General features: G+C 37.5%; 1 protein-coding gene across 6 annotated transcripts in view; it reads right to left on the bottom strand.

Moving 5' to 3' along the window:
- EXOC6B (exocyst complex component 6B) overlaps positions 1-25,204 on the bottom strand; it is a 723,334-nt gene that overhangs the window by 260,417 nt on the left and 437,713 nt on the right. For all 6 annotated transcript variants that reach the window (XM_045162201.1, XM_045162198.1, XM_045162202.1 and 3 more), the window contains one exon: positions 17,451-17,585. In XM_045162201.1, the coding sequence (XP_045018136.1) occupies positions 17,451-17,585 (135 nt within the window). The remainder of the gene's footprint in view (positions 1-17,450; positions 17,586-25,204) is intronic.

Raw genomic sequence — 25,204 nt, 5'->3', positions numbered from 1 at the left:
CTCCTTTTCTTCACTGAATAATATTCCATTGTCAGGATGCATCACAGTTTGTCTACTCATTCATCTACTGAAGGACATCTTGGTAGTCTTCAAATGCAGGCAATTATTAGCAATGCTGCTGTGGCCATTCATGTGTAAGTTTTTGTGTGGATTAAGACTTCAATTCACCCCTTACCAAGGAACATGATTGATCAATTGCATAGGAAGACTATTTCTGTTTAGCCTTGTAAGAAACTGACAAACTGCCTTCCAAATAACATTACCATTTTGCATTACCAGAGGATGAGATGGTTGGATGGCATCACCAACTCAATGGACATGAGTCTGAGCAAGCTCTGGGAGTTGGTGATGGACAGGGAAGCCTGGCGTGCTGTAGTCCATGGGGTTGCAAAGAGTCGGACACGGCTGAGCAACTGAACTGAACTTTGCATTACCACCAACAATGAATGAGAAAGTTGCTATTGCTCTAGCAATTGTTGTTACTATTTTGAGTTTTAGTCATTTTAAGAACTATACAATGGTATCTAACTGTTGTTTTAATTTATAATACCCTTTCCATGCTTTGGTGTGATATCTGTTCAGATCTTTTGCCCATTTTTAGAGTGAACCCATATTAAACCCAGTTTTAAATTTTGTTATTGTTGAGTTTTACCAGTTTTTTTTATATTTTAGATATAAGTCCTTTATTAGATAAGCCTTTTACAAATATTTTATGATTGTCTTTTCATTTTCTTAATAGTATCTTTTCTACAGCAGAAGTTTTTCATTTTAATGAAGTCCAACTTAGTATTCTCTTTGATGGATCATGTTTTGGTTGTTGCACCTTAAAAGTTTCAGTGGAGAATGAAAAGTTGGCTTAAAGCTCAACATTCAGAAAACTAAGATCATGGCATCTGGTCCCATCACTTCATGGCAAATAGATGGGGAAACAGTGGAAACAGTTTCAGACTTTATTTTTTTGGGGCTCCAAAATCACTGCAGATGGTGATTGCAGCCATGAAATTAAAAGACAATTACTCCTTGGAAGGAAAGTTATGACCAACCTAGATAGCATATTCAAAAGCAGAGACATTACTTTGTCAACAAAGGTCCGTCTAGTCAAGGCTATGGTTTTTCCAGTGGTCATGTATGGATGTGAGAGTTGGACTGTGAAGAAAGCTGAGCGCCGAAGAATTGATGCTTTTGAACTATTGTGTTGGAGAAGACTCTTGAGAGTCCCTTGGACTGCAAGGAGATCTAACCAGTCCATCCTAAAGGAGATCAGTCCTGGGTGTTCACTGGAAGGACTGATGCTGAAGCTGAAACTCCAATACTTTGGCCACTTCATGCAAAGAGGTGACTCATTGGAAAAGACCCTGATGCTGGGAGGGATTGGGGGCAGGAGGAGAAGGGGATGACAGAGGATGAGATGGCTGGATGGCATCACCAACTCACCGATGGACGTGAGTCTGAGTGAACTCCGGAGTTGGTGATGGACAGGGAGGCCTCGTGTCCTGCGATTCATGGGGTCACAGAGTCGGACACGACTGAGCGACTGAACTGAACTGAACCTTAAAAGTTTCATAGTCAAGGTCAGCAACATTTCCCTTTATATTATCTTCTAGGAGTTGTATTGTGTTGTGTTTTACCTGTAAGTCTGTGATCCCTTTTGTGTTAATCTTTAAGTCAATTAACTCAAATTTCTTGAGTTTAATTCAAACTGAAATTTTTTTTTCAAGAGAAAGGTGATATATATGTATACTTAGAGCTGATTCACATTGCTGTACAGCAGAAAACAACACATTTTATAAAGAAATCATCCTGCAATTAAATTTTTTAAAAATTTCAGGAGAAAAATCCTTAAAAATTTAACTCAATTTTGAAGTGTAACATCTGTGTTTAGATTTCTTTCTTTTTCTTTTGCATGTGGATGACAAGTTGTTTCAAAACCATTTATCGAAAAGCTTTTCATTTTTCCATTAAACTGAGTTTATTCCATGTCAACAATCAATTGATTATATTTGTGCGAGTCTATTTCTGGGCTACCTATTCTGTTCCCTTGACTGAATTATTTGTTTATTTTATACCATTATCACATTGTCTTGTCACTGTAGCTTTAGAGTAAATCTTGAAGTCAAGGAGTGTCAGTTCTCGAACACTGTTCTTCTCTGTCAATACTGTGTTGGCTGTACCAGGTGTTTTGCATTTCCATATAAAATTCAGATACAATTTGCCAATATCCACAAAATTATATTTGCTGGAATTTTGACTGGGACTGAATCTTTAGATTAAGTTGAAAGCAACTGATATATTCATAAAATACTAAATCTACTTATCCATGAAAACTTATAAATCAAATATCTCCATTTATTTAGATCTTACTTTTTTGACTACTTTGTATCAGAGTTTTAAAGATTTCCTCACATAGATACTGTTTCTTTTGTTAGATTTATGCATATTTTTATCCTACTTCAATGCTAATCTAAATAGTATTGCATTTTCAATTACAAATGCGTTATTCATTACTGATACAAAGACCAAATGACTTTTGTATATCACTTTTATAATCTGAACCTTTTATTACTTCCAGTAGTCTTTTTGTTATTGTTAACCCTTTTATAGTTTCTACGTTGTCAATCATGTCATTTGTAACTGAGATCAGCTTTATTTCTATCTTCCCAATCTTTAAGGGGCTTCCCTGGTGGCTCAGTAGTAAACAACCTGCCTGCCAGTGCAAGAGACGCAGGTTTGATCCCTGGTTTGGGAAGATCCCCTGAGGAGGAAATGGCAACCCATTCCAGTATTCTTGCCTGGGAAATCCATAGACAGAGGAGCCTGGTGGGTGACAGTCCATGGGGTCGCAGAGTTGGACAGACTCAGTGACTAAACAGCAACATCCCAATTTGTAAATCTTTGATATCAAGGTCTACTGAGCATTGAAGAAGAGTGGCATGAAAGAACAACCCTGCCTTTTTTCCCATGATTTTAACAGGAAAGTTTCTAGCTTCTCATCAGCAGGTATGAAGTTATTTATAGGACTCATGCAGATGTACTCTGTCAAGTTGAGGAAATTTTCCCCTGCCCCTATTAAAGTTAGCTGAGATGTTTTATCATGAATAGCTGTTGGATTCTGTCAGCACATTTTCTACATTTATTGATATGATTCTATTAATCTAATTGTTCTTTTGTATGCAGCCCATTGATGTGACGAATACATTACTTGATTTCTGATGCTGAATAAGCCTTGAAGAACTAGAATAAATCCCACTTGGCTGTCATGTATAATTCTGATACATTATTGGACTCAATTTAATAATATTTTGTTGAGGATTTTACATCAATGTTCATGAGAACTACTGTTCTGTAGTTTTCCTCTCATACAATGTCTGGTTGGTATTAGGATAATACTGAACTCATACAATGAGTTAGGGCTCCCCAGGTGCCTCAGTGGGAAAGAATCCACCTGCCAATGCAGGAGCTGCAGGAGATGTGGGTCTGATCCCTGGGTCGGAAAGATCTCCTGGAGAAGGAAACAGCAACCTACTCCAGTATTCCTACCAGAATAATCCCATGGACAGAGGAGCTTGGCAGGCTACAGTCATAAAAAGTGGGACATGACTGAGCAACTGAGCACACATGCATGCCTACAAAGAGTTAGGTAGTATTTCCTCTGCTTATGCTTCCTAGAAAATATTATAGAGAAGGGGTGAAATTTTACCCTTAAATATTAGATAGAATTTTTTTGGCTTAATTAGGATATAATTGAGAGGCTACAAGATATTTAAAATGCACTACATAATGATTAAATATACGGACACACTGCAAAAAGATTCCCCACATCAAGTTAATTAACACATCCATCACCTCACATATTTACTTTTTTTGTGTAAGAACATTTTAGTTCTACTCTCATAGCATGTGTGCACGCTAAGTCACTTCAGTCATGTCTGACTCTTTGTGACCCTATGGACCATAGCCCGCCAGGCTCCTCTGTCCATGGGATTCTCCAGGCAAAGAATACTGGGGTGGGTTGCCATGCCCTCCTCTAGGGGATATTCGCCACCCAAGGATCTAACTCTTGACTCATGACTCTTGCATTGGCAGGCGAGTTCTTTACCACTAGCACCATCTGGCGGAGAAGGCAATGGCACCCCACTCCAGTACTCTTGCCTGGAAAATCCCATGGATGGAGGAGCCTGGTAGGCTGCAGTCCATGAGGTCGCGAAGAGTGGGACATGACTGAGCGACTTCACTTTCACTTTTCACTTTCACTTTTCACTTTCACGCATTGGAGAAGGAAATGGCAACCCACTCCAGTGTTCTTGCCTGGAGAATCCCAGGGACAGGGGAATCTGGTGGGCTTCTGTCTATGGGGTCGCACAGAGTCGGGCAAGACTGAAGCGACTTAGCAGCAGCAGCAGTGGCAGCAGTACCATCTGGGAAGCCCCTATTCTCTTAGTAATTACCATTAGTACAATACAGTGCAATCAACTACAGTCACATTGTTATACACTAGGTGCTCAAACTAGCCATCTTACAATTGAAAGTTTACATTCTTTTATCAATCTCTACTTCTGTCACCCAACAGTCCTGGCAATAATTTTTCTATTCTCTATTTCTATGAGTTCAACTTATTTTCAGATTCTACATATAAATGACACCATGAAGTTTTTGTCCCTCCTTATCTGATTTATTTCACTTAGCATAATACCTTCCAGGTTCATCCATGTTTTTGCAGTACTTCCTTCTATTTTATAGCTGAATAATATTCCATTGTGTGTATGGTGTGTGCGCGTGTGTGTGTGTGTGTGTAATTTAGCCATTCATCCATTAGACACTTAGGTTGTTTCCAATCTTGACTATTTTAATTAATGTAATAATGAACTTGAGAGTATACATAACTCTTCAAGATAATGATTTTGATTCCTTTGAAAAGATACCAAGAAGTAGACTTGCTGGATCATACAGTAGCTCTGTTTTTAATTTTTTGAGAAACTTCCATATTGTTTTCCACAGTGGCTGTATCAGCTTACATTCCTACCAACAGTATACAAGGGTTCCCTCTTCTCCAAATCCTTGGCAGCATTTGTCATCTATGCTCTTTTCTTTAATAAAAAGAAAGTTGATTTACAGTGTTATATTAGTTTCTTATGTAAAGTGATTCAGCCAAGTATGTGTGTGTGTGTTTACACAAACTCACACATATATATATTCCTTTTCACATGTTTTATTACAAGATACTGAATACAGTTTCCTGTGCTATGCAGTAAGACCTTGTTATTTATTTATTTTATATATTGCAGTTTGTATCTACTAGTCCCAGATTCCTAATTTATAGCTCCCCCATCCCCTTTCCCTTTTGGTATCATAAGTTTGTTTTCAATGTTTGTGGCTCTGGTTCCTGTTTTGTAAATTCATACAGAAAGCTTTTAGTTTGATGAAGTCCCACTTGTTTATTTTTTATTTTATTGCCTTTCCTTTTGTTGTAAATTCCAAAAAAACACTTCCTAGATCAATGTCAAAGAAGTTACACATTAAGTTTTCTTCTAGGAGTGTTATGGATTCAGTCTTACATTCAAGTTTATAATCCATTTTGAGTCAATCTGTGCCTATGATATAAGATAGAGATCCAGTTTCATTCTTTCTGCATATGGCTATCCAGTTTTACCAAAACCACTTATTAAAGACACTATCCTTTCCTCATTGTATATTCTTGGCCCTTTTGTCATAAATCACTTGACCATATATGTATGGGAGATCCCATATATGTATTGGAGATATATACAAGTGATATATGTATTGGAGATCCCATCTGCTTCATTGATAAATATGTTTGCTTTTATACCAATACCATATTGTTTAGATTACAATAGCTTTATAATATAATTTGAAATCATGAAGTGTGATTCTTCCAGCTTTGTTCTTCCTCATGATTGTTTTGAATTTCCAGAGTTTGTTGAACCTTCATACAGATTTTAATATTGATTTTTAAGTTTCTATAAAAATATCATACTATTAAAAATAATCATTTTGATAGGATTGCATTGAATCTGCAGATCACTTTGGATAGTCTGGATATTGGTAACATATTAATTCTATTTTGAAAAGCTATTAATTATTGATTCAATTTCTTCAATAGATATAAGGGTACTTAGAGTATCATTTTTTGAGTTTTGGTAAATTGTGTCTTTAAAATAATTTGTTTAATTTATGTAGACTGTCAATTTGTGGGTACAGAGTTGTTCATAATATGCCCTTGTTAATCTTTTAATCCACTGAATCACTAGTGATGGCCCCTTTTTTATTTATGATATTAATAACTTCTGTCTTCTCTCTTTTATTATTAGTCAGTCTAACTCAAAGTTTATCAATTTTATTGATGTTTCTAAAAATCTGTATTTGATGTCTTTGATTTTCTCCTTTGCCTTTCTGTTTTCTTTTTTTTAATTTATTTATTTTATTATTTAACTTTACAATATTGTATTGGTTTTGCCATACATTAAAATGAATCCGCCACAGGCACACACGCGTTCCCCATCCCGAACCCTCCTCCCCCCTGCCTTTCTGTTTTCAATGATTTCTATTCTAACTTTCTTTTCTTCTGGCTATTTCAGATTTAATTAGTTCTTCCTTCCCTAGTTTCCTAAAGCAGAATCTTAGATTATTGACCTTGAAATTTCTTATTTTCTGATTTATGTGATTAATGCTGTAAATTTCTCTATCAGCAGTGCTTTCTCTGATGCCACAAATTTTAATAAGTTACACTTTATTTTGGGCTTCCTTGCTGGCTCAGATGGTAAAGAGTCCGCCTCCAATGTAGGAGACCTGGGTTTCGATTGCTGGGTTGGGAAGATCCCCTGGAGAAGGGAATGGCTACCCACTCCAGTTTACCTGCCTGGAGAATTGCTTGGACAGAGGAACCTGATGGGCTACAGTTCATGGGGGTCATACAATATAATTTGAAGTCTTTCTTAATCTCTCTTGAAAAAAAATTTTTTGGACTCGTGTTTTTCTGAAGTGTGTAGGTTCATCTCCAAATATTTGAGGATTTTCTATCTATCTTTCTACTATTTATTTCTAAAGTTTAATACCATTTGGCCTGAGAGCAAGTTTCATATGATTTTTATTCTTTAAAATTTTTAAGATGTGTTTTAATACCCAGAACATAATCTGTGTTGGTGAATGTTCTTATGACTTTTGAGAAGAATATGTATTATGTTGTTACTAGATGAAATATTCTATAAATGTCAATTTGATCCAGCTGATCGATAACACCATTCAGTTAAACTCCAGCCTTACTAATTTTCTGCTAATAATCTTTCAATTGCTGATAGAGGGGTTTACTAAGAGACTTTACCAGGAAGAGATGTAGTCTTACATATGCTGGTGTTATTGTTCAGTTGCTAAGTCGTGTCTGATTCCTGGCAGCCGCATGGACTGCAGTATGCCAGGTTCCTCTGTCCTCCACTATGTTTCAGTGTTTGGTCAAATTCAAGTCCATTGAGTCGGTCATTGCAATCTAACCATCTCATCCTCTGTCACCCCTTCTCCTTTACCCTTCATTCTTTCTTAGCATCAGAGTCTTTTCCAATGAGTTGGCTTTTCACATCAGGCAGCCAAAGTTCTGGAGCTTCAGCTTCAGCATCAGTCCATCCAACAAATATTCAGAGTTAATTTCTTTTAGGATTGACAGGTTTGACCTCCTTGAATCCAAGGGACTCTCAAAAGTCTTCTTCGGCACCATAATTTGAAAGGATCAGTTCTTTGGCACTAAGCCTTCTTTATGATCCAACTCTCACATCTGTACTTGACTGCTGGAAAAACCATAGCTTTGACTGTATGGATCTTTGTTGGCAAAGTGATGTCTCTGCTTTTTAATATGCTAGCTAGATTTGTATTAACATTCCTTCTAAGGAGCAAGGGTCTTTTAATTTCATGGCTGCAGTCACCATCTGCAGTGATTCTGGAGCCCAAGAGAATAAAATCTGTCTTATATATTAATAAATACCTTTTTAAATACCTATGCCTTTTTTCTCAGTTGATCTATTACAGTAGTGAATAATTTTATATAATTTTCTAGTACTAATCATCATTGCATTCATAATCTTAGTTTATCCTTATTTTCTATGCACTTCCAGATCTTGTTTGATATTTTATTATTTGTGATTTTCATATAATACTTGTCTTTAATTGTTCAGGGCTTTTTGTGGTTCCTCTAGTTTTTGAATCATTGCTAAGTTGACTTCACAAAAATTAACTGAGGTATTTTTCTTTTTTCTCTATAGTCTATAGTATTTTAAATTATACAGAAGTTATCTGTTTCATGAAAGCATAAATGAATTCCCTTATAAAATCATGTGACTCCTTCCTCTTTTCAAGAAATACTTAACAATATTTTCTTTTCTTTGATAGTTATGCCAATCTTCTGTATTTTCTTGTATCATTTATTAATCACACATTTTCTAACAGATCTTCAAATTTATTAGCATAGAGTAATAAAACATATTCTGGAGATATATTTCATTTCTTCTGATTATGAATTTCAAGTAATTGTGATTTATTTATTCCTTCCTTTTTCCTTTTTTTCTCCTTTCCTTTCTGCTCTTTATCCTTTTTTCAATACTTCTTTCCTGTCTCCTTCTTTCCTTCCTTCCTTTTTTTTTTTTTTTAACATTTATTTGTTTATTTGGCTGACTCAGGTCTTAGTTGTGGTGCATGGAGTTAGCTTAGTTGCTCCGAGGCATAGGGACCCTAGTTCCCCAACCAGGGATTGAATTCGCATTCCCTGCACTGCAAGGAGGACTCCTAACAATTGGACCACCAGGGAAGTGTCCTTTTCCTTCCTTCTAATTAAGCAAAATAAACAATTATTTTTTAAATTGTGACATACCCTTGCTTAAAGTCTCTCAAAGATTTTATTAGGATGAAATCCAAATTATCTATCATTATAAAGCACAGTGCTTCACAAATTGACATTTACCTACTTCTATAAGTCACTGCTATCCTTATTTGACACGGAACATGTACAATTTTATTTCATTATTTCATTTTTGTACATGAAGTTGCCTCACCTAAAAATGTCCCTTATCCTTTCCTCATCCTTTCTCTGGATACATTCTGCAGGTCCAAAGATACTCGTGTTGGACACCTCCTACTGAGCCTTTTCTGGTAAGTCCTCCTTGAAGGTTTCATAGCTGGGATAAGTACCATTCACCTCTTCTAGACCTGTTAAAGTTGATTTTACTTAGAGCTCAAACCTCATACCTTTTCTTTGGTTGTTGCTATTCAGTTGCTAAGTCTGACTTAGCAAGAGTCTGACTCTTTGCAACCCTGTGGACTGCAGGCTTCCCTGTTCTTCAGCTTTTCTCTATCTATATTCAATTCCCAGCCGAAAGCCAGCTCCATGATATTAAATACCATCTTTATATATATATATATAAGTTTTAAAGTTTTATGTACAACTATGAAGGAAATGGCAACCCACTCCAGTACTCTTGCCTGGAAAATCCCATGGACGGAGGAGCCTGGTAGGCTGCAATCCATGGGGTTGCGAAGAGTCGGACATGATTGAGCGACTTCACTTTCACTTTCCACTTTCATGCATTGGAGAAGGAAATGGCAACCCACTCCAGTGTTCCTGCCTGGAGAATCCCAAGGACTGGGGAGCCTGGTGGGCTGCCGTCTACGGGGTCGCACAGAGTCGGACACGACTGAAGTGACTTAGCAGCATGACTTTATCCTGTCAATTTAATATCTCTATGATAAATGACTACTAAATACTTGAAAAATAATATATTAAAAATGCAAATCTTGATTCTACTGCCACTCCCCAAACCTGTTATTTTCTCACTGTTCCCTATCTTAGGTAAAAGCATCACTACTCATCTAGTTTGCTTAGCTTAAATATCTTAGAATAATTTTTGACTCCATGCTTTCTCTTATAACCTCATACCCAATCTAGCAGTAAAACTTGCCATCTCTACCTTCAAAAATATTTCTTTACACTTCTGTCCCTGCCACTATAGTCCAGATGATCAGTCTCTCTTACCTAGACTATTGTAATGACCTTCAGATTGGGCGCCTTCTTCCACTCTTATTGACCTATCATATATTTTCCACATCGCAACCAGTGTTACCCATTATAAAATCAGGTTATCACCACCATTTCCAGTCTTCTTATGGCCTCACATTTCATTTCAAATAAAATAAAAAATACTTGCTGCTGCTGCTAAGTCACCTCAGTCGTGTCCGACTCTGTGTGACCCCATAGATGGCAGCCCACCAGCTCCCCCGTTCCTGGGATTCTCCAGGCAAGAACACTGGAGTGGGTTGCCATTTCCTCCTCCAATGCATGAAAGTGAAAAGTGAAAGGGAAGTCGCTCAGTCGTGTCCGACTCTTAGCGACCCCATGGACTGCAGCCCACCAGGCTCCTTCGTCCATGGGATTTTCCAGGCAAGAGTACTGGAGTGGGGTGCCATCGCCTTGTCCTTACTGTGGCCTAAAATCCAGAAATCATACGATTCAAAATCTTGTCTCTTACCATTCCTACCACAAATGATACATACAGCATTGCCAGACTGACCCCTCTGCATACTGATCACCTTGACTACGTAATACCTTCTACTATGGGCAACCCAAGACAGGCAGGTCATGGTGGAGAGATCTAACAGAATGTGGTCCACTGGAGAAGGGAATGGCAAATCACTTCAGTATTCTTGCCTTGAGAACCCCATGAACAGTATGAAAAGGCAAAATGATAGGATACTGAAAAAGGAACTCCCCAGGTTAATAGGGGCCCAATATGCTACTGGAGATGGGTGGAGAAATAACTCTAGAAAGAATGAAGGGATGGAGCCAAAGCAAAAACAATACCCAGCTGTGGATATGACTGGTGATAGAAGCAAGGTCCAATGCTGTAAAGAGCAATATTGCATAGGAACCTGGAATGTCAGGTCCATGAATCAAGGCAAATTGGAAGTGGTCACACAAGAGATGGCAAGAGTGAATGTAGATATTCTAGGAATCAGTGAACTAAAATGGACTGGAATGGGTGAATTTAACTCAGATGACCATTATATCTACTACTGCGGGCAGGAATCCCTCAGAAGAAATGGAGTAGCCATCATGGTCAACAAGAGTCCGAAATGCAGTACTTGGATGCAATCCCCAAAATGACAGAATGATCTCTGTTCATTTCCAAGGCAAACCATTCAATATCACAGAAATCCAAGTCTATGCCCCAAACAGTAATGCTGAAGAAGCTGAAGTTGAAGGGTTCTATGAAGACCTACAAGACCTTTTAGAACTAACACCCAAAAAAGATGTCCTTTTCATTATAGGGGACTGGAATGCAAAAGTAGGAAGTCAAGAAACACCTGGAGTAACAGGCAAATTTGGCCTTGGAATACGGAATGAAGCAGGGCAAAGACTAATAGAGTTTTGCCAAGAAAATGCACTGGTCATAGCAAACACCCTCTTCCAACAACACAAGAGAAGACTCTACACATGGACATCACCAAATGGTCAACACTGAAATCAGACTGATTATATTCTTTGCAGCCAAAGATGGAGAAGCTCTATACAGTCAGCAAAAACAAGACCAGGAGCTGACTGTGGCTCAGATCATGAACTCCTTATTGCCAAATTCAGACTTAAATTGAAGAGAGTAGGGAAAACCACTAGACCATTCAGGTATGACCTATATCAAATCCCTTTTGATTGATTATACAGTGGAAGTGAGAAATAGATTTAAGGGCCGAGATCTGATAGATAGAGTGCCTGATGAACTATGGAATGAGGTTCGTGACATTGTACAGGAGACAGGGATCAAGACCATCCCCATGGAAAAGAAATGCAAAAAGGCAAAATGGCTATCTGGGGAGGCCTTACAAATAGCTGTGAAAAGAAGAGAAGCGAAAAGCAAAGGAGAAAAGGAAAGATATAAGCATCTGAATGCAGAGTTCCAAAGAATAGCAAGAAGAGACAAGAAAGCCTTCTTCAGTGATCAATGCAAAGAAATAGAGGAAAACAACAGAATGGGAAAGACAAGATCTCTTCAAGAAAATTAGAGATATCAAGGGAACATTTCATGCAAAGATGGGCTCGATAAAGGACAGAAATGGTATGGACCTAACAGAAGCAGAAGATATTAAGAAGAGGTGGCAAGAACACAGAAGAACTGTACAAAAAAGATCTTCACAACCCAGATAATCACGATGGTGTGATCACTGACCTAGAGCCAGGCATCCTGGAATGTGAAGTCAAGTGGGCCTTAGAAAGCATCACTACGAACAAAGCTAGTGGAGGTGATGGAATTCCAGTTGAGCTATTCCAAATGCTGAAAGATGATGCTGTGAAAGTGCTGCACTCAATATGCCAGCAAATGTGGAAAACTCAGCAGTGGCCACAGGACTGGAAAAGGTCAGTTTTCATTCCAATCCCAAAGAAAGGCAATGCCAAAGAATGCTCAAACTACCGCACAATTGCACTCATCTCACATGCTAGTAAAGTAATGCTCAAACTTCTCCAAGCCAGGCTTCAGCAATACGTGAACCGTGAACTTCCTGATGTTCAAGCTGGTTTTAGCAAAGGCAGAGGAACCAGAGATCAAATTGCCAACATCCGTTGGATCAAGGAAAAAGCAAGAGAATTCCAGAAAAACATCTATTTCTGCTTTATTGACTATGCCAAAGCCTTTGACTGTGTGGATCACAATAAACTGTGGAAAATTCTGAAAGAGATGGGAATACCAGACCACCTGATCTGCCTCTTGAGAAATCTGTATGCAGGTCAGGAAGCAACAGTTAGAACTGGACATGGAACAACAGACTGGTTCCAAATAGGAAAAGGAATACGTCAGGGTTGTATATTGTCACCCTGCTTGTTTAACTTATATGCAGAGTACATCATGAGAAATGCTGGACTGGAAGAAACACAAGCTGGAATTAAGACTGCCAGGAGAAATATCAATAACCTCAGATATGCAGATGACACCACCCTTATGGCAGAAAGTGAAGAGGAACTCAAAAGCCTCTTGATGAAAGTGAAAGAGGAGAGTGAAAAAGTTGGCTTAAAGCTCAACATTCAGAAAACGAAGATCATGGCATCTGGTCCCATCACTTCATGGCAAATAGATGGGGAAACAGTGGAAACAGTGTCAGACTTTACTTTTTTGGGCTCCAAAATCACTGCAGATGGTGACTGTAGCCATGAAATTAAAAGATGCTTACTCCTTGGAAGGAAAGTTATGTCCAACCTAGATAGCATATTCAAAAGCAGAGACATTACTTTGCCAACAAAGGTCCGTCTAGTCAAGGCTATGGTTTTTCCTGTGGTCATGTATGGATGTGAGAGTTGGACTATAAAGGAAGCTGAGCACTGAAGAATTGATGCTTTTGAACTGTGGTGTGGGAGAAAACTCTTGAGAGCCCCTTGGACTGCAAGGAGATCCAACCAGTCCATTCTGAAGGAGATCAGCCCTGGGATTTCTTTGGAGGGAATGATGCTGAAGCTGAAACTCCAGTACTTTGGCCACCTCATGCGAAGAGTTGACTCATTGGAAAAGACTCTGATGCTGGGAGGGATTGGGGGCAAGAGGAGAAGGGGACGACAGAGGATGAGATGGCTGGATGGCATCACTGACTCGATGGACGTTGAGTCTCAGTGAACTCCGGAGTTGGTGATGGACAGGGAGGCCTGGCGTGCTGCGATTCATGGGGTCGCAAAGAGTCGGATACGACTGAGCGACTGAACTGAACTGAACTATACTGTAACTTCTGACGTGCACGCATGAGTGCATGCTATGTCACTCCAGTCTTGTCTGGCTCTTTGAGACAGTATGGATTGCAGCCTGTCAGGATCCTCTGTCCATGGGATACTATTGAACAGAGTGGGTTGCCACGCTCTCCTCCGGGGGATCTTCCCAACCCACATCTCCTGCATTATCAGGTTGGTTCTTTACCACTAGAGCCACCTAGCAAGCCCTAGCTCCGACTAGAATGCTTATCTATTAGAAATCCAAGTGATTCAATTTCTGATTTCATTCAGATCATTTCTTTGTCTTCCTAGTTCTTAACACTACCTGACATTATATTAAATTTTTTGTTTGTATGCCATCTATCATCACTAGAATATAAGCTATGTCAAGCCAGGACACTGGTTTATTGCCTGGTATGTAACAAATGCTTTATAAAAACTTTTAGAAAAGGGAGAAGTTTAATGTATTTATTGTATTATTATAGCATTTTTGGGGGGCACAGTTCTTTACAGAATTTACAGTGACTGTCTTCCCTATAGATTATAAACTCTAAATTAAAGGACTAAGTATTTTCTCTTCTTCTACCCAAAAATCTACCTTATTTAATAGTAGGTACACAGGCAATATTTGTGATGTAAAATACCTTCATTTTATATTGTCAGTGAGTGAGGGAATTCTTATAAACAAGGAAAGCTAAGAATATCAGCTTGATTAGGTCACATATGGTAAAAACAAGAAGGAACTCTGCAAGAAAATACCTTGAAGACCTTCTGATTATTTTTGCCCCATTTTCAGCATTAAGGTTTCCATCTGCTAGGGGAAGTTTTCTGGAAACAGTAGCTTAGGAAAATACACAATATGAAGCTCTTATAATTGCCATGTTTATACTGAGTTCTGGGTTAGATGCTTTGAAACAGTCCTGGTAAAAATAAACTTTCAATGTGTTTTAAGCAATCAGTGTTTCCAATAAGCACTGTCAACATGACCTTTAGTGGTCTCCAGAACTTCTCCTTTACTAAGTATTTAACTGGCTCTTCAATCTCTATGCCTTCCTGTCTGCCTTTAATTTTCCCTCAGCAATTTTAATGCTGGAACAACAACAAAATACACAAGTCATCCTCTGGGAGGATTTCTAACCATAATTTGAAAAGCCCTTGAAATAAGAAAATTGAAATGGATTAGAGGAAGAATAGTAGTACATATTACATATTCGTACATACATATGTATGTAATTATATTACATACATAGGGGAAACAACTATAAATGCACATCACATTCTCTCTCTTATTTTCTATTCAACACTCAACTGTAAGTCCCTACCTCATTTTCTTTCAAGGAGAAATTTTAGATTCCACATGTAGAAATCATGTAGAAATACTTTTTGATAAAATTATTGCCCATGTTCCATAATAACGATAATATTTAAGAATATTTATAATTCCTATTAAATTACCTAAGGAAAGTCATCCTAAAACTCTTAAATCTCTTGTCATATTTTCATATTAATACTTGGGGCCTCTTTATAAAATAAGTCTGCTGCTGCTGCTGCTAAGTTGCTTCAGTCGTGTCTGACTCTGTGCGACCCCATAGACAGCAGCCCACCAGGCTCCCCCGTCCCTGGGATTTTCCAGGCAAGAACACTGGAGTGGGTTGCCATTTCCTTCTCCAGTGCATGAAAGTGAAAAGTGAAAGTGAAGTCGCTCAGTATCCATCACTAAAAGAGAATCAATATTAATACAATGAGACATTATTGAAAAGTTTACAAGCTACAAATATAAATCATGTATAATGAATTCTATTGTAAGTAATTTTATAGATAATTTGAAATAACCCAAGGTCACATCATAAATGTGTAATTCATCTAGCACTCAATGTAATGATAAACATAGAGAAAGAATACACCGGTTGTTACACATCCCATTTTTTCCTTTTTTTCAGCTTCACTGAAAACAAAATCATAAGATATTTAAAACCATACATTGTGGTGATCTAACACGCATATATATTGTGAGAGTACTTCTTTTCCATCATCTAGTTATTTAACATACTCATCACCTCACATATTACCTTTTATTCTATAAGAACATTTAAGTTCTATTTTCTTATCAACAATACAGCACTATCAACTACGGGAATCATGCTTTACATTAGATCCTTAACTCTTTTTCCTCTTAAAGCTGAAAGTCTGTTCCTCCTTACCAACTTCTCTCTATTGCCTAACCCACTCTTCTAGTACCTAGCAACCACTTTTCTACTAATTTTTTAAAAATATTCTTCATATAAAGGCAGTAATTGTCCTTCTTGGTGTGGCTTATTTTCCTTAGCATAATGCCCTCTAGGTCTATCTACATTATCACAAATGGTAGGATGTTCTTATTTTTCATAACTGAATAATATTCATATATATACACATATCAATATCAATACATATATGGAGAATATATGTGTGTGTGTATATATATATATAAAACATTTCTTTATCCATTTATCTGAAGACTATTTCCATATCATAGCTATTGTGATTATTCCTGCGATGAACATGGAACTATATAGAACTCTGAAATACAATTTTCCAATTTCTTTGAATACACACCCAGAAGCAGAATTGTCAGATCATATGATTCTTCAAGAAATTACAAGCTCTATTTGTAGTTTTTTGAGGAACCTCCATACTGTTTCCCATAATGGCTATACCAATTTACATTCCTACCAACAGTGTACAAGTGTTCCCTTTACTCCATAGCCTCACCAGTATTTATCATCTCTTGTATTATTACTGATAGCTATTCTAACATGTGTGATGCATTATCACATTGTGGTTTTGATTTACTTTTTTGAAAAGACCATTCCTTCCTCATTATACATTCTTGGCCATTTTGTCATAAATTAATTGACCATATATGCATGTTTATTTCTGGGCTCTGCAATCTGTTCCATTGATCTATATCTCTGTTTTTATGTCAATACCATACCGTTCTGATTACTATAGTTTTATAATACATTTTGAAATCAGATCATGTAACGCTTCTAGCTTTGTTCTTCTCTCTCAAGATTGCTTTGGACAGGTTCTTTCACATCTTTTTTCTTAGAAGAGAAAAAAGTAGATCATACTAACAATTTTTATATCTCATAAAATATAATGAGCAACATGAATCAAATTTGATTCGTACTCTTAAATCTATTCTCAAGGGAAGGTACCAATAAAGAGAAATAGAGAACAAAATTTCAATTCTATAACTTTGTATCTAATTCATATCAACTTCTGGATTTCAAAACATATATTTGCTCCAAAACTGAAATCATCAAATAATAACAACAGAATCCTAAAACATACATGTTCTAGTAAGGTAAAAAAAAAAGACTAGAAATAGGACACAGAGAAGAGAAGGTGGCTAAATTTAAATTTTAATTGCTGTTGATTTCAGCTATAACCACCATTTTCTAGACCAAACTTAGACTTCTTGAATGCCAGGCAGTCAATAGAGGAAAACAGTCATTTTTACGTATGAAATATAAGGAAGATTCAGTGAATACGACTATAGACCCTTTTTAGTTTAAACACCCCAAAATAGGAATTGGTATTTGTTTTCCTAAGGAAATAATAAGGACTTATTCTCAAGACCATGTATGACTTATGGGAGAAACAAAGCAAGGTTAGGTATAAAGCCCCAGCACACCAGAAGCACTTCTATAGTATTGCAGGACTTTCTCACCTTAAAAGTCGTGGTGCCATACAGCTTGGTAGTGTGGACTGTCTCTGGAAGGACATTAGTGATATTGGTGATAAATTCTTCCAAGTACTTACAGGATTTCTCCAAGTGTGTTGTATTGATAATAATCTGGACAAGCTAGAAAATAACAAGAACATGTAAGGGTCATTTGACTATTTAACCTTGGATGCATGGCTCATTATGAATCTACTGGTACAAGAAAAACAAAAGGCATAATGGCAGAGGCCATCTGTATTCTGTAAATGTTAAAGTGAAAGCACAGGATTAGGTGTCACTCCCTCTATGAAGACTTCCCTGACTTCCCAAAGAATCTAGCATTTCCCCCTACTATAGGAGTAAATGTCACTATTTTAAACTCGTATCTTTGGTTCAAAATAAAGACTAGGCTAAGATAAAAACCTGATAGTATTTAGCATACAACCTGGAAATAAATAATTGCCAAATGAATAAAATAAACTCCTATTAAAAGAATAAGACAGTAAAGGACAGTAAGTTTCAAAATAAGGCACAGTGAACATAGGAATTTTGGAACAGTTGCAATATATAAATAAACTACATCAGTTTCTATGAAAGAAAAAAATATGAGCACAGGAATCAGAGAAACCAGGGAGCAACTACTTACAAATTATTGATACTGACAAAGTTTCTTGACTTCTCTAAGCCTATTTATTTACCAGTAAAATATTAATAATAATTTCTAACTCACACTTATTATGAAGACTAAATATTCTTTTGTTAATACTATTTTCCTTTTCTTACAGAAGAGATCCTTAAAGAAGGCAGTACTGATAAGATAAAAAGCCATCTCTAAATTTCTTCAAGAGCAAGATGAGGAAGAAAACTGCTGTCTGTAGAATTAAACTTTCTAAACCATTTCACAGTTCATTTTCTTACATCACCCTCCTAGCAACCTGAAGAAATAAGTTAAGTGGGCATACTTATTACTTCCATTCTACCATAAGAGAAACAAAAAATGAAATTAAACTGGGATTCAAATCCAAGTCATCAACCTTCAAATTACGGTCTCATCTTAATGATTTCAGGCAGCGCCTTTTAGCATAAGCTTAAGATGGCAGCCCTGGAGTACTACATTTTTATGTATATTAGGCTGAACTATCAGATTCAGGGGCTGACATCAACCATACATCTCCATGCTTTGATTCTACCTTATGTAAAAAATTAAGTTAAAAATTTTAATGACTGATACCTACTATGTACCAATACAATATGGTAAAGTAACTAACCTCCAATTAAAATAAATACATTCATATTAAAAAAAAAAAACAAACTATTCACATTCCCCAAAAAGAAATACAAAGAGAAAGTAAAATGGAACCTTTTTTTACCTTTCTTTTCTACATCTTTAACTTTTCATTTTCACAAGAATATGTCTAGGGGTGGGGTTGTGGTAGGCAGGGGAGTTTTGGTGTTTAAGGCTATGAATGAACTTGTATCTTCTTTTAGTCTAGTGAGATAATAATCCAGAGAAGTGAGTAGATGACAGAAGGGGAAAACTGGAGTTAAAGATGAAGGGAGGTACTACACATTTTTAAATCAAATGATATTCGAAAACAATATTTAAAAGATAGAACTGTACTTCAGTAAAAGTGACTGTATTATGCTGTGGAATATTAAATTAAATTATTAATAGGACCATAATCAGAAATACTATACTAAAGGCTTTGATTGTGTGGATCACAACAAATTGTGGAAAATTCTTAAAGAGATATGAGTACGTCTCAGACCACCTTACCTGTCTCCTGGGAAACTTGTATGCAGGTCAAGAAGCAACAGTTAGAACCAGACACAGAACAACAGACTGGTTCAAAACTGGGGAAGGAGTACATCAAGGCTGTGTATTGTCACCTTGCTTATTTAACTTATGTGCAGAATACATCATGAGAAATGCCGAGCTGGATGAAACACAAGCTAGAATCAAGATTGCTGAGAGAAATATCGATAACCTCAGATATGCCAATGATAACACTCTAATGGCAGAAAGTGAAGAGGAACTAAAGAGCCTCTTGATGAAGGTAAAAGAGGAGAGTGAAAAAGCTGGCTTAAAACTCAACATTCAAAGAACTAAGATCATGGCATCCCATCCCATCACTTCATGGCAAATAGAAGGGGAAAAAGTGGAAATAGTGACAGATTTTATTTTCTTGGGCACCGAAATCACAGCAGACAGTAATTGCAGCCATGAAATTAAACAACACTTGTTCCTTGGAAGGAAACTGATGATAAACCTAGACAGTGTATTCAAAAGCAGAGACATCACTTTGCTGACAAAGGTCCATATAGTCAAAGCTATGGTTTTTCCAGTAGTCATATATGGATGTGAAAGTTGGACCATAAAGAAGGCTGAAGAATTGATGCTTTCAATTTGTGGTGCTGGAGAGGATTCTTGAGAGTCCTTTGGACAGCAAGGAGATCAAACCAATCAGTCCTATAGGAAATCAATGCTGAATATTCATTGGAAGGACTGATGCTGAAGATGAAGCTCCAATACTATAGCTACCTGATTGAAAAACCTGCTCATTGGAAAAGACCCTGCTGCTGGTAAAGCTCGAAGGCAAAAGAGAAGGGGGCGGCAGAGAGTGAAATGGTTAGATAGCATCACTGATTCAACAGACCCGAATTTGAGCAAACTCCAGGAGATAGCAAAGGACAGGAAGCCTGGTGTGTTGCAGTCCAAGCAGTCTCAACGAGTCGGACATGACTTCACGACTGAACAACAACAACCTCCTCAAACAGCACACAGCACAGGGCCAAATACACAATTCATTCTCCAAAAATACATGTCAACTCATAATAATGCTTTAGTAATAGATTCAAGTAAGGGAAAAGGTAACTTCTACCCACTAAGGATCAGCCAAAAACAGCTACTTTTGAAATATAATGGCAAAGGTAAAAGACCCAGTTCCAAGAAAGATAAGTTAGGGCAACAATGGGACTAAGTCTTTTACTATTTCCCACAATTCATCAGACAAGATCATATTAATCATTAGGCTCTTTCTGGGCTCCCCTGGTGGCTCAAATAGTAAAGAATCTGCCTGCAATGTGGGAGACCTGGGTTCGATCCCAGGGTTGGGCTTCCCAGGTAGGGGTAGTGGTAAAGAACACGACTGCCAATGCAGGAGACATAAGAGACACGGGTTCAATCCTTGTGTCAGGAAGATACCCTGGTGTATGGAATGACAACCCACTCCAGTATTCTTGCCTGGAGAATTCCCAAGGACAGAGAAGCCTGGTGGGCTACAGTCCATGGGGTCTCAAAGAATCAGACACGAGTGAAGCAACTTAGCACATACCCAGGTCCTTTCCATTCATTCAATAGTTAGAATTTGGACACTTTGAATTTTGGAAAAAAAATTCTGTCACCTATAAAATTACCCAAAATATCAGCTTTTTAACTTGAGAGTGCTTTAGGGAAAAACACCCAAAAAAATAAGTGATTTCTCACCCTCTTCCTTTCAATGTGTTTCTTCTTCAGAGAAGGACTAAAATCACTTTAAAAATTTAAATTTTATACATTAAATCATTCTTCTTCATGAGTGGGAATGTGGCTACTGGAAAGGTTGTCTTGATGTGGAAGCTAGAAAAGTAAGAGAGTTAATTTGGGGAACCAAAAATTTTCTATTTTAAAATGAGCATTACCAATAGGGAACACATTCTATCTATCAAAAGAAATCCTAATAATAAGGAGGAATCGTGTCATGTTATAGAAATAAAAAACAGTGGCAGTCAAAGAGAAAATTGTCATGTTTTGCAGGATATTGGCAGTTTTAAAAAAAAGGAGGCGGCTTCACTGGGTACAGTAGTAATTTCCCATGACTTTTTAAAGATCTGTCAACACAAAAGATCACCATGAATTACATCAATTGGCTGTCAGTCACTTTTGAAATGTTTCATTGCTGAGCATAGAAGAGACTATTAAAACACTCTAGGATTACAGTAGATACCATGTCATTTTCAAAGGGAATATTTGTCTGTTAATGAGGTCTAAGTGATCTCTACTCCTGAATGACAGCTAACCAAAATCCTTAAAAGGGCATTTACAAATGTGAAGCCAGATGCTTTGGGAGTTATTTTGAACTTAAGGGTGAAATGAAGCAATTTCTTATATCAACTTCCATCAGAGTTTGAGCTCCTTTGATATTTTTAACCCATACGACCCACTCTCTTTTAAAAATATATCACTGCAGCAATCTAAACTGTCCTATTGTTTCAAGAACATGGAACCAGCAATGTATTAAGATACTGGTTATATCTCATATAAAGTGGATTTCCATGAAAACTGTACACACACACACACAAAAACACCAAAAGCAAATAAACACCTCCACAACTAAATGACAGAAGTTACTTAGACTAAAAACCATTAAGAAACAGGAATTTTTTTTTGGGGGGGGGGGCTCTTTCCTTCCTAAAATCAGAGAGAATCTAATAAAGAAGGCACAGAGTAAATTGTAGGCATCACTTCTTCAACTTTGCTCCAAACACCACAGCAGAAGCTGAACTATGATCACAGATAGGTGTTCATATTCCTGACAAACTCCAGGAAAGAAAACGTCTTCATAATCGTTAACAGTTTCAAAACTAAGCCTTAAATTCCAAGAAGAGGTTTCGGTTCCTGATTATAAGTTACTTCTGATATATTACATTACCTTGTCCCCAAAAACAGATAATTTAGTATACTGAAGCTCCAAATGGACTAATCCAAGCCAAGAAAATGACTCTTTCCACCCACCAATGCCCCTCAACTACTGATAGAAAAGATTAAAAACTAAATAACAGTCTTATTTCTCATTCACAAATATAAGCTATCCCTAAGACCAGTCCATCATAAAGGAGATCAGTCCTGGGTGTTCATTGGAAGGACTGATGTTGAAGCTGAAACTCCAGTACTTTGGCCATCTCATGCGAAGAGTTAACTCATTGGAAAAAACCCTGATGCTGGGAAAGATTGAGGGCAGGAGGAGAAGGGGACGACAGAGGATGAGATGGTTGGATGGCATCACCGACCCAATGGACATGGGTTTGGGTTGACTCGGGAGTTGGTGATGGACAGGGAGGCCTGGTGAGCTGTGGTTCATGGGGTCGCAAAGAGTCGGACACAACCGAGTGACTGAACTGAACTGAACTGAAGACTTCAAGGAATTTTATCTCCATTTCACCTCAGCAAGAGGGTATAAAAAGCTGTGTCAGCTACCCATTTTATACCATCTCTATGGTAAATACCTAAACTATTAAAATACTTGGAATTACTGGTTTCAAATTCAAAGGACTAACACAAAGATTATATTTGAAAAACTTCTGTATACAATGTTTTAACATAATATTAGCAATATCGTTGCTGTTAACAACAGGGGATGGAGACAAATGATATGCGGGAGATAACATAGGAATGGTCATCAACCTAAACTATATTAAAAGGAAAAGGAGATTGCAAAGCATCAGTCATTTATTCAGATCCCCTGGGGCATGACTATAATCATAAAAATATGTGTTCAATATGGTATAACTACCAGCCCCTCTAAATTTCTTTAACTTTACACTGAAAACCTACCTAACTACTTTCTTTTTTTTTTCCCCTTCTTCTCTCTTTCATTACTTAATAATTCCTATATGCCCAGGAACTGGGATAGGGTTGTACATAATTATACACAAAACACAGTCCTTGGTTTCATGGAGATTATAGTAAACACATAAACATACAAATACATAGTATAACAGCAGGTGGTAGTAAGCATTGGGAATAGGAGAGAGAAAAAGGAGGTATAAGGGGAGGGTATTAATCTATCTGAGCTACTTGAAGATAGGGTGGTCAAGAGGCCTCTTTAAGGAAATAATATTTGAGAAGGAATTTAAGTGAAGGTATATTGCTGTCATGTGTAATAAATAAATTATTTTATGTCTAATTTATATTTTAAGCCTTTCTATAGTTACATTTTTCATAAAGAAACAGAATATCCTTTTATTCACTGTAAAACCTTCATGGATCACAGCCTTGTCATGGCAAAGAGGCTTGTATAACTCAATGAAGCTATGAGCCTTGCAGTACAGGGCCACCCAAGATGGATGGGTCATAGTGAAGTTACGACAAATCATGGTCCACTGGAAGAGGAAATAGCAACCCAGTCCAGTATTTTTGCTTGGAAAACCCCATGAACAGTATGAAAAGGCAAAAAGATAGGACAGTGGAAGATGAGCCCTCCAAGTAGAAAAGTGTCCAATATGCTACTGGGGAAGAGCAGAGGGCAATAACTAACAGCTCCAGAAAGAATGCAGCAGCTGGGACAAAGTGGAAACAATGAGCAATTATGGTAGTACCTGATGGTGAAAGTACATTCAGTGTTGTAAAGAACAATATTGCATAGGAACCTGTAGTGTTAAGTCCATGAATCAAGGTAGACTGGATATGGTCAAGCAGGAGATGGCAAGATAGAACATCTCAGGAATGAGTGAACTAAAATGGACATGAATGGGCAAACTTAATTCATTACATTTACTACTATCTGCAAGAATCCCTTAGAAGAAGAAGAGTAGCCCTCACAGTCCACAAATGAGTACAAAATGCAGTACTTGGGTGGAACCTGAAAAGAAAGAATGATCTCAATTCATTTCCAAGGCAAACCATTCAACATCACAGCAAACCAAGTCTATGCCCCAACCACTGATGTCAAAGAAGCTGAAGTTGACCAGTTCTATGAGGACCTACTTTCTAGAACTAATACCAAAAATGATGTCCTTTTCATCAGGGGACTGGAATACAAAAGTAGGAAATCAAGAGATACCTGGAACCATCGGCAAGTTTGGTTTGGGATACGAGCAGGGCCAAGGCTAACAGAGTTTAGACAAGAGAACACACTGGTCATAGCAAATACCCTTTCCCAACAACCCAAGAGATGACCTTACACATGGACATTACAACTGCCCTGTTGCTCAGTTGCTTCAATCATGTAAGACTCTTTGCGACCATATGGGCTGTAGCCTGCCAGGCCCCTCTGTCCATGGAATTCTCCCGGCAAGAATATTGGACTTTGTTGCCATGCCCTCCTCCAAGGGATCTTCCCAACCCAGCGGTCAAACTTGCATCTCCTACATTGGCAGTAGGGGTTCTTTACCACTAGAGCCACCTGGGAAGCCCCATGGACATCATTAAATGATCAATACTGAAATCAGACTGATTATGTTCTTTGAGGCCAAAGATGGAGAAGCTCTATACAGTCAGCAAAAATAAGACCTGTAGCTGACTATTGCTAATATGATGAGCTCTTTATTGCAAAATTCAGGCTTAAATTGAACAAAGTAGGGAAAATCACCAGGACATTCAGGTATGACCTAAATCAAATTTCTTACATTATATTCAATGGAGGTGACAAATAGATTCAAGGGATTAGATTGGGTAGACAGAGTGTGTGAAGAACAATGCATGGAGGTTTGTAACACTATACAGGGGTCAGTGACCCAAACTATCCCAAACAAAGTTGTTGTCCAAGGAGGCTTTACAAATAGCTGAAGAAAGAAGAGAAGAGAAATGCAAAGGAGAAAGAAAGATACAGCCAACTGAATGCAGAGTTCCAGGCAACAGCAAGCAGAGATAAGAAGACCTCCTTAAACGAACAATGCAAAGAAACAGAGGAAAATAATAGAAGGGCAAAGACATCTCCTCAAAAACACTGAAGAGATCAAGGGACCATTTCAGGCAAGAATGAGCATGATAAAGGACAGAA

This window comes from Bubalus bubalis, chromosome 12 (assembly GCF_019923935.1).
Source record: "Bubalus bubalis isolate 160015118507 breed Murrah chromosome 12, NDDB_SH_1, whole genome shotgun sequence".
NCBI classification, from domain to species: domain Eukaryota; kingdom Metazoa; phylum Chordata; class Mammalia; order Artiodactyla; family Bovidae; genus Bubalus; species Bubalus bubalis.
Note: the sequence above shows the minus strand (reverse complement) of the source record. Positions and strands in the feature narration are given on the sequence as shown.